At 34.2% G+C, this 11,315-nt stretch overlaps 1 protein-coding gene across 1 annotated transcript; it reads right to left on the reverse strand.

Moving 5' to 3' along the window:
- Positions 1-6,659: 6,659 nt before the first annotated feature.
- On the reverse strand, positions 6,660-9,908 carry LOC141700765 (uncharacterized). The gene is made up of 4 exons (XM_074504451.1): positions 9,691-9,908; positions 8,847-9,263; positions 7,585-8,724; positions 6,660-7,170 (listed from the first exon to the last, which is right to left on the reverse strand). Exons 1-4 carry the CDS (start codon positions 9,906-9,908, stop codon positions 6,660-6,662), a joined length of 2,286 nt encoding a protein of 761 aa, XP_074360552.1.
- Positions 9,909-11,315: the final 1,407 nt, after the last annotated feature.

Raw genomic sequence — 11,315 nt, forward strand, 5'->3', positions numbered from 1 at the left:
CACATCAGGGTCCATCTCAGGTATATTTTCAGTTTCTGAGTCATCATCACTATCAGAACTTGATGACTCAGTATCAGACTTTGTGATGAGAGCCTTGCCCTTGCCTTTCTTTGAGGCAGCAACTTTGGGACTTTCCTCCTCAGCCACAAAAGCAACTGTCCTTGACTTTCTTCCATTCCTCTTGCTTCTTTGTTCCATCTCAAGTTCATGAGTCTTGAGCATCTCATAAATTTCATCAAGAGTTGTTTCATCAAGATTATAGTTGTCTCTTATTATTGTGGCCTTCAAATCCCGTCTTTCAGGAAGAGCTAACAGGAATTTAAGATTTGAATCTTAAATATCATACTCTTTGTCAACTAGTGACAAATCATTCAAGAGTTTGACAAATCTGTCATATAAATCAGTTAATGACTCATCAGGCTTTGAGTCAAAGTGCTCATACTCTTGAGTGAGTATAGACTTCCTGTTCTTCTTGATTGAATCAGTTCTCTGACACCTTGTTTCCAAAGCATCCCATATCTCTTTTGCAGTCTTGCATTGAATTACCCTGTTTGACATGACATTATCAATGGCACTATGCAACAAGTGTCTAAGCTTTGCATCCTTTACAATCGATGAGATATCTTCAGCAGTGTAATCACTTTTCTCCTTTGGTACAGACTTTGCTGGCTGGCCTGCAACTTCCATAGAGAGTTTGGTTGGAATATGTGGTCCTTCATTAATCCTGTCGAGATATTCAGGATCTGTAGCTTCCAGAAATATAGCCATCTTCACTTTCCATATATAATACTCAGAAGGTTTCAACATGGGAACTCTTATAGTCTCATATCGACTATGGATTATGGTTTTTGGAGGTTCTTCAGTTTTGGTGGGCTTGGTTGGAGTTTCTTCTTCAGACATGATTGTTTATGGATCTTAAACTATATGTGTGTTAAGATATCCGCTCTGATACTACTTGTTAGGTCACACACACTGTAGAAGGGGGTTGAATACAGTGTTTACTACAATCAAATCGAATATAAGAACTCAAGTAACAGAAAATAGATTTTATTCAACACAATAAACTCTGTTACAATATGGAACTGTCCTCTCTCAGTGATGAACAAATTATCACGAGAGCTGCTAGGGTTACAAAGAATAATAACTTCGATAATGATAACACTTATAGTGTAAACCCTATGTCTGTGTTTATATACTACACAGTTACAAGATAATGTTCTAATTGATATGGAATATAATTCTGCTTCCTAAAATATATCAACTAGTTATCTTTTCTTCCAAGTATTCTATTCTTCATAGAATTCTTTCTTCATGCATATTTCTTTCTGTCTTAGTCTCGATCTTCTTTCCTTTCAATCAGCCGCCTGCCTTATCTGAAAGTCATCTTAAGTCCTGATATTATCTCCTGATAAATATTTTCTGATAACTTAAGTTCTAATAACTTAAGTTCTAAATATCTTAAGTTCTGTCTTCAGTATAAGTGCTGATTTCCAGTTAAGTACTGATTTATCCTGTTAGGTAAGATCTGAAAACTAAACACAAATCATATTACACATGACATTATCATATATATCTAACAGTAGGGTTTAGTACATGTTGTTGCATGATGTGTAAAAACCAGTGTTTACTGTTCTATAAAGTAAACACTGGATGCTTTATTTGAAGTGTAACAAAAATAGATCTGAAAAATCTTGTAACTCTCAAGAGAGAAACTGAGTTCTTAACATACTAAGAACCCATAAATTTTTAGCAAAACACTAGCTTGACTTTAATAAAAAATTAAGTGAGTTTTGAAAGATAAGCGTGTTCATATGCATGTTTTAATTATCTTGTTAAAGCACATTTTCTCTCAATACAGATTACTTTGTTCACCATTCTTAAAAGTTCAAAAAGCCATTAAATTGTCCAAAATACATTCACCCTCCCTGTGTTGTATTCATTACCCAACAAGATCTTTTTGCAAGAGTTGTTGTAGTTGGGAATGAAGGGACATCTAATGATCTTGCTGAAAAAGTGTATGCTGGTGAGGTCAAGGAGGTTTCTGAAGAAGTTGTAGATGATAATTCCTAAATTTACCGTTTTTAATGATTAAGGGGGAGTAATTTAGGAATGGGGTTTATTTGTTTTGCTTAAGCACTTATATTTGCTGGTTTTGAACTTATTTGTTAGTGGTTTTTGAACTCGGTGATTAACTTCACTTTTTATGTCGGTTTGAACTATTTGTTTATGTTTGGTTGTTTGAGAACTTGGTGATTTAATTCACCATAAGTTGTTATTTGTTTTGACTTGGATGTTTGGTTTTTGTTATATTATCTATTTATCTTAAGTCATTGATTGTATGATTTATTCATTGCTTAAGATATAATTGTGAACATATAATATATGATTTAAGGGAAGAAGTATCATATACTTTCCTAAACGTTGTGTAATCATCAAAAATGGGGGAGATTGATATCCTTAAGATTTTGATGATCACACTGTTAGCAAGCTTATAGTTATTTTATTATCCTTTTAGCAAGCTGATTATAATAATAATATTACTAACGTGGTTTTGCAGAATTCAATTGTTATAATAGATTTCATCTATCAGTAAGCTAACAATATGTTGACAGGCTTATTAGCACGCTTACCATTACTAACAATTTTATGGTTGATCCACTAAGTATACACCATACCATCTGAGAAAATAAAACTTTACATTCATTGAATATTCTTATTTTTGAACTCTAACATATACACGTATATCTATATTCATAAAATTCATAGTTTAGGTTATAATTTTTATAAAAACTTTTATTGTTCAAGGTGTAAATATATGTTGATGAGTAGTTGAGTTTGGATAACAAGGATTCAGTGAGTTAGATTGCTAGAGAAAATTGTACAGATTTAATACAGGGATTAGAGGGCAATTCACTCCAGAGAATAGGTGTTATAGCAAGCTGCTATGGGATAATGAGAGATATATATCAAAGTTGGTAAGACACATGACACGTAGACCATTATGTATACGAGTAGAACTGGCTAAAACTTTACGTTTTATATACTTACAGTTGTTTATTTTCTGCATTGTATATGGAGTGCCAGCTTACTAACACAAAGCTCTCAGTTTTAAAATTGATTCTAGTTACCCATAACACCTATTCACCCCTTCTAGAATTCCAATAATATCAGGCATATAATATTACATATAAAATATTTTAAATTTCTAAAGCTCAAATCAATAAAAATACTTATATTATTTATTAATACATGAGTAGGCCATTAAGAAATAATATTAATTACACTATACTTTATTTAAATAAATTTAGAAAATAAATTTTTTTAAATTTTTTAAATTTATTTTCCATTCATCTATTTTAATGTACTAATATAGATATTATATAAAAAGATAACTCAATAATAGAAATGAGAAATGAAAAAGCTATTATTAAAAAGTGATTACAATCTATACATCGACAAAAAATAGATAAATAATTAGAAAAAAAAATAATATTTTGGAAGGACATAATCATAAAAAAAATTTAGATTTCATGCCTTGATATAACCTAAAACTTAAAATTTTATGTTAGAAATAATAATAATAAATTTACATTATCCTACTATAAACAACAATGTATATATGATCTCAACCTGCCCTATCTATACTATTTTCAATATTTTAATAGAAACCAGGGAAAATAGGTGAAATTCTATAGCCTGGTCTACATTACAGGTGTCTAATGTTTACCAAACTTAGTCATGTTGCCATTTATTATAAAATTCAGAGCTAAAATTCACAATCCTCCATAACTCACGTGTAACAGTAGGATTTGGTAGACCTACGTAACATTAAATTTCTGTACCTCATTTTAATACTCCTCTAAAATATAATTTGGTAAATAATTTTTAATATTTTTCTTGAATAAAAATTTAATATTTAAATTTTAATATAAATAAAAAAATTCAAAAATAAATTATGGAGATATACTTTATATTTTGAAAAAAATTGTATACAATTGGAGGGACAGAATGGGTTGATCTTATCTATTTATATTACATTTTACAATTGATGTAATGTAATTAATAATTTTTTGATTTCCTGTTCTTGGAGAAAACTCATATATTTAATAAGTTGTAACATTAGCATCATTAACTTTTGGATCTAATGAAAATTTGATATATATTAAGAGAAGTCTAAGAAAATGAAAGTAGTAAATCTATTAATGAATAGATCATATGTCTCTTCAGTGGGAGTTCATTGATGATTTGATCCAACTCTATATAATGCAGGTATTATATGATCATTTACTTGTATATTAGGTTAACATTGTCATCTATGATAGTTATAAACTATAGGTTATTTATAAATACCATATTTTTTTTAAAAATGTATGTATATTGCCTAAACATTAATTTATTATTTAGAGAATAAAGCATTAGATTAAATATCATGTTATAAGTGATAAGAACGTACTTCTCCCCAAAATGTTATTTGTGTTTTAAAATATTTAAAATGTAAAATATATAAGGAAAAAGGTACTAAAAATAAGATATATTAGGGGACTTTGTCGGTCAATCCTTTTTTTTATCTTTATTTGATTATAGTAATTTTTATCATTAATAAATTGTGCAAGTGATGTGGTTAAGCAAGCACTTTTTTTAGCCGCTACTCTTCGGCTGTGCAAACCACGTGAACCAAGGTAAACGGTATTTAAGGCACAGCTCTAACTCAGGAGGCATAATCATAAATTCTCCCCCGTGTGATTTGAAGCTGACCAAAGATAGTGATAGTTTCTCTCTCTTTAACCAACTAAGCCAACCCTTGCGGCAATTCTCAATAAACTTTGTTTTTACACAAATAGACTTCTATTTTTTGTAAATTTTATAGTCTTTTTAGTTAGTATTCATCCAATCGTCTATTTACTTTATAAAATAAAAATGTTTTTTAAACGATTTGTAAATTATATTAAAAAATTATTAAGTTACTTTAAATTAAGTAAAATAACTTATGTTTATTTTTAATTTTAGAAAAAACTATAAAGTAAATTACTAACACGAACTGACTTATATTCTCTGTAAACTTTATTTATTTATAAATTATATTAAAAATTTATTAAGTTACATTAAATTAAGTAAAATAACATATATTTATTATAAGATGTGTAAAAGATGTGGAGAAAGGGAATCAAGTGTTGTGCTGTTGCTGTGTAGGGATCTTTGCCTTTGCAGTGTTTGTGGGGGAAGTGTTAAAGCTGCCTGCCCAGTGTGTTACTTTTGCGTCGCTACAGCGGTGCATGTTTGCTTCACTTAAGGCCCATGTTTAGGAAGCAATGAAGTTAGAATAAGGGAAGCTATTCTCTAAATCTTTAGTATGTTTATCTGAAGTTCTGTACTATACTTTAACTTGTGCTTTCTTGTGGTGCTAAGCTTGGACCTGGTTTTGTACAGTTTAATGTTTTAGCTAATTAATCTTATTTTTAAATATGCCCGTAAATATTGTATCAATAATTCTCCCTATAATTAACGAGCATAACATGTATCAAAAGATACCGAAAACAAAATTGATTAGAAGGCAGCAAAAACACAAAATTGATGAAAAATGCAGCAATTGTCTCGTATGAAAATTAGTGAAGCGTTCAAGTTGCTTTGTATTACTTTTCTGTTACCTTCCTGCCATTATACAACATATATGAAACAGTTGTTTTACAGACTCAAAGAGTTAGAATATGTGTCTATAAGCTCACATGTTTGAGCCAGCAAGATATGTGTCACCCTTTCCGAACAGGTATATGTTTAATTTGTTGATGAAGAGTACTACAAGCGCCTGTATTTTTGTAGGTGAGGGCTTGGTTATTAAATTGATGATGCATGTTCGAAATGGCATAGAATTCTGACACGTCAATACCCAAGGATTTGGGTTGGCCTGGAGGCAGGCTCCACTAAGCTAATTAAGATATGCACATATACGTAACTATATATATAGGTAATTAAGGAACACAAACCTTGTTTTCCGAAGATCAGGAGAAGAGGGAACAAGCAAAAATTACAAAGAACTAACCTAACCCTTAAATATAAACAATGAGGAGGTATACAATGCACTATTTATTAGGTCAGGAGAGATAATCTTTCTTTGTACTGTTAAGGTTAACGAACTCTATTTATTTATGCACTGTCAATTATTGGGTACACCACTAAAAAATATGCCACACTATTTTCCATTTCCCTGTAAGCCAGCTTAAAATGACCTCCTAGAGAATAAAATATTAAGCAAAAGAGATCTCAAGTAAGAAACTGCTACTGCAACAGGGCCTCAGATCATTTGGTGCCACAATAACTAGGAAGAACTATTTGCTGCATGCTCTTTATTCGAGTTTGCAATGAACTCAAAATATGATCGAGTTATATAAAGATCAAATTTGTCAGATTTTTGAAATTCTTATTGTAATAATCTAGGGAGTATAGTTCAAGAATTTACAAGAAAATAGTGAGATTAATTAAAAGATACCTACAAATTGTCGGAACAAAATGACTTCAATGTCAAAAAACAGAACCTAAATCTCTTAGAGAAATGTAAAAAAAAATATGAAAATGTTTGGGAGATTTTTTTATATCTTCGACCAAAAATCCTAACTCCTCTTTATTTTTTTTATTTTTTTTTAGAAATGGAATTTCATTAATAATCAAACTCTATAATCATTGCTGATGATCTCCCGCACTTCAGGTGGAGGAGAGTAAAACAAGTTACCAGACCTAGACAAGCATGGTAACTTAGCTAACTTATGAGTTAATTCATTAGCTTGTCTACGAATATGCTTAACACTAACATCTTTACGATCATTAAGAATGTCACGACACGAAATAAGAACGTCACCAATCTCTTGCTGATAGATCTTCTCATATCTCAAAGCATTTTCCACCGCAAGTGAGTCTGTTTCCACCGTTACTTGATGAATATCATTCGTTTTAATCCAGTTGAGCGCCTCCCAAACTCCTAATGCTTCAGCCTCCATAGCAGATACATAACCCTCCATTCTTTTAACCATTCCCCTGACAAACTGCCCTCTATCATCCCTTAGTACCCAACCTATCTGGAAAACTGGTTCTCCTTCTGTAATCGACGCGTCAATATTTAGTTTATGACATCCTGTATCTGGTAGACTCCATTTTACCTTTGCTGTATCTACCTCTATGCTGCCCAAACAAATAATTTTATCCACTTTCCTTTGCGCAATTTGCTATTCTGATATCAGTTTTAAACTTACCTCCATTGCTATCTTGGGTTCCATCTTCTTGTTGTCCCAAACACATTTGTTCCTAGCCATCCATATACCCCACAGAACTTGGGTTATGTTAACTAGTTTTTCGTTTGTTACCAAAGAAAATCGCTCAAGGAGCCATCTTGGTAGTTCCTCAACCTCGGCCGTATCAATCTCTTTATCAACCAATCCTCAACAGCTTTTTGCATACGGACATTCTATGAACACATGTCTGAGGTGTTCTACATCACTGTTACATAAAGGACATAAAATCGTCGTTTGTACACCCTTACTACGTAATAAATTACGAGTTGGAATGTTAATTTTACACAAACGCCACAGAAAATACTTGGCTTTATGAGGGATTCTCAGCTTCCACGTCTTGCTCCAACTCTGACCCGAGTCTTCCTCAACATTATCATGGTGTCTATTGAACCAAAAATGGTACCCACTCTTTGCTGAGTAATAGCCATTATTTGTATGCATCCAAGAAACTCTATCGTGAGCTAGATTCTGAGGAATCCTTGTCCTCAAAATACATTGAACATCCACCACATCAAAAGTTTGGTGTATTTTAGTCACGTCCCACTCCTTGGTGTTTGGACGGAAATAATCACAAACTTTGTCTTTCCTTTGTCTGTTCACAGGATGGTCTTCAATCCTAAAATCCTTCTTCCCTCTTAACCACTGGTCCTTGCAAATGTTAATGCTTCTCCCATCCCCTATAACCCATCTGAATCCACTGTACAGTTCCTCCTTTGTTACATATACCCCTCCCCAGATAAAGCTACTTCTTTCACCTCTCTGTGCTTGAAGAACATTACAGTCTTGGAAATATCTTGCTTTAAACACCCTGGCCACTAGTGAGTTTGGCTGATTCAAGAAATTCCATACATGTTTCCCTACCGATGCAACGTTAAAACCGTGTAAATTCCTAAATCCCAGTCTTCCTTGATTCTTTGATTTACACAGCCTATCCCAGGCCATCCAGCGGATACCTCTGCTGTTAATATTACCAGACTTCCACCAGTTGTCATTCATAATCTTTTCAATCTCCTGTGACAATGATTTCGGAATTAAAAAACATGACATGCAATATGAGGGAATAGATTGCGCCACGTTCCTGATCATCACTGCCTTGCCCGCTCTTGATAATTTATTATTGCTCCATCCTTGCACTTTTTTCCAGACCCTTTCCTTAACAAAATTTAAAACCTTTTTCTTTGATCTGCCCACCAGCGAAGGTAGTCCTAAGTATTTGCTTTCACGTAAATCAGCTTGTACTCCAAGAATATCAGATATTGTCTTTTGTTTGTCCCTCCTGACATTAGCACTAAAGAAAATCCCTGACCTATGATAGTTGACAGCCTGGCCCGATTGTATTTCATAGTCATTCAACACACTTTTTATTGTGATAGCCTCTTGCTCCTTAGCTTGGAAGAATAAGAAACTATCATCTGCGAAAAGGAGGTGTGTGATAGCTGGAGGCCTGGAGCATTACTGCTTATGCGACAACCGTTAATCTCCTTAATATTTGCTTTAATCTCCAATGCTTTTGAGAGTCCTTTCACACAAAGGAGGAAGAAGTACGGTGAGTTGGGGTCTCCCTACCTGAGACCCTTGCTCGGGATTATTGGACCAGCCATGTTCTCATTTAAGCAAACGTTGTATTGAACTGTGGTGACACAAAGCTTCATCCACCTTATCCATTTATCAGAAAAACCCATTGATTTCATCTGGAACCACAAATAATTCCAGCAGACACGATCGTATGCCTTATTTATATCCAGTTTTAGAGCAACTTCACCAGCTTGACTCCCCTTCTTACCCCGCATAAAGTGAAGCATCTCAAACGCTATAAGTACATTATCAGTGATGCTCCTTCCTGGTACAAAAGCTGATTGGTTTTCCGAGATTGTGAAAGGTAAGATCAATTTGAGGCGGTTTGCCAGAACTTTGGCCAGGATCTTGTACAGGACATTGCAGAGCGCGATTGGCCTAACATCCGAGAGCTTCTCAATGTTTTCTCTTTTTTTTTTGTATTAGAATTAAGTTTGTGTCATTAAGGTCCACTGGAAACGAGTTGTTTTCAAGCCATTCCCTGCAGTAGTTAAACACTTCTATTCCAACCAGCCCCCAGAAATGTTGAAAAAAAACTGGACTAAATCCGTCGGGCCCCGAAGCTTTATCAGGGTGCATCTGTTTGACTGCTACAGTGAATTCCTCGAACGTCAAATCTGCAACTAGCTTTTCATTTTGGCTTGTAGATATGATATTCTGATTCAATGTTTGCTCAGTTAGCTCACTTCTGCCTGATTCTGTAAAAATATTTGAAAAGTATTATCTTGTCAAAATCATCATTTCTTCCGCTTTCTCTACTTTTACTCCTACATCATTCAGTAAATACGGAATTTTAATCAATCTTTTCCTTTGTGAGGCTTGAGCATGGAAATACTTCGAATTTGAATCCCCTTCTTGCAACCAAAACGTCTTAGCTCGTTGTTTCCAATATATTTTCTCGTGGAGTATTAATTCATCCAGCCTCTCCCTCTCTTTAAAATAAAGTTTGATACCCAATTCGTCATCTCTATTCACCAAACTATTCAATATCAACTTTTGGCTCCCTACTTTGTCTCTAAATTTATGAAAGAATGTACGCCCCCATTTTGCCATGAATTTCGAGACAGAAATTAGTTTGGGGAGAATATTGACTACTGGAATGGATTTCCAGAACACTAAAACCTCCTCTTTGAAAGCTGGTTATTTAAGCCATGTATTTTCGAAGCGAAAACGAAATTGTTTTCTTGAGACCGTTGTATTCATTAACTGCATCAGAATTGGATCATGGTCTGAGCTTGTTGCATGGTGAACTGTTAGTATACATAATGAATATTTTCTCCACTAGTCATCTGTAGCAAAGGCTCTATCGAGTCTTTCTCTCACCCAATTTGGCTTGCCCTTACTCTTTTCCCACGTAAACTCGCCTCTTTTTAACTATAATTCCACAAAGTCACAGTCTTCTATAGCTTCACGAAAACCTTCAAGAAGAGATGGAGGATGAGGGTTTTCTTCCTTCTTATCCATGCTATATAGAAGATCATTAAAGTCCCCAAAGATACACCATGGAATAGTTTTTGCCCTAGCAAGCTCCCTAAGAAAGTTCCAAGTCGCTTGCCTCCTAATTCTTTCAGGAAAACCATAGTAACATGTTAATCTCCAGACAGGCAAGTTATTTTCACAGAACTGCACATCAATGTGGTTATTTGAATGGTTCAGAATCTTACATTCAGTTGTGTGTCTCTAAAATATTGCTAACCCTCCCCCTCTACCAACCCTATCTACTGAAAAGAAATCCGAAAAAACCAAACTTCAAACAGAGTTCAACAATAGTATTTTTATCAACTAGTGTTTTAGAAAGAACAACAAAAGTGCGATTTAGAGATTTGATTAAATCTCCCAATGTACGAACTGTGCGCAGGTTTTCCAAACCTTGACAATTCCAGCTGAGGAGTTTCATTGTTGCTGGCTAGCTTGCGCAGCGAGCTTAGCCAATTCTTGGTGTGAAGATGTTGAGTAATCAGCATTAGAAAGCTCAACGTCTATGGTTGTTATACTACTATTGAGGTCCAGTTTAGTATTTTCATCCGTATCCATTGCTCCTTTAGACTCTGACCCACTTCTGCGTCTTTTCATGTCATCAACTTGGAGCCCAATATCTTCTTCTGTATCCAGCCCATTATCCACTCCATTTGTTATACTGTTTCCATTTTAAATATTCCCGCTCTTTTCCCCCACTAAACATGCAGTCACTCTTCCGTAATTATCTGCCCCCTTGATTCATGCACTACAAGCTTTCCTTTATTCCTATCACCATGATTTTCTCCCGTAAAATGTGGCATATTATTCTCCCGCCCAATCTTCGCCTCCCATTCCTCTTCGTTCCCATCGCGTAGCCACCTGCTCATGTTCTGATTCGCCACCCTCTTTGGCTGTGCACGGAGCCAAACACCCCAATCTTTTGGTCCATTTTCTCTTTGATTGTCTAGATTCCTTCTGCAGTATTTCTCTGTGTGGGAAACA

Source organism: Apium graveolens, unplaced genomic scaffold (genome assembly GCF_009905375.1).
Source record: "Apium graveolens cultivar Ventura unplaced genomic scaffold, ASM990537v1 ctg2904, whole genome shotgun sequence".
Lineage (NCBI taxonomy): Eukaryota > Viridiplantae > Streptophyta > Magnoliopsida > Apiales > Apiaceae > Apium > Apium graveolens.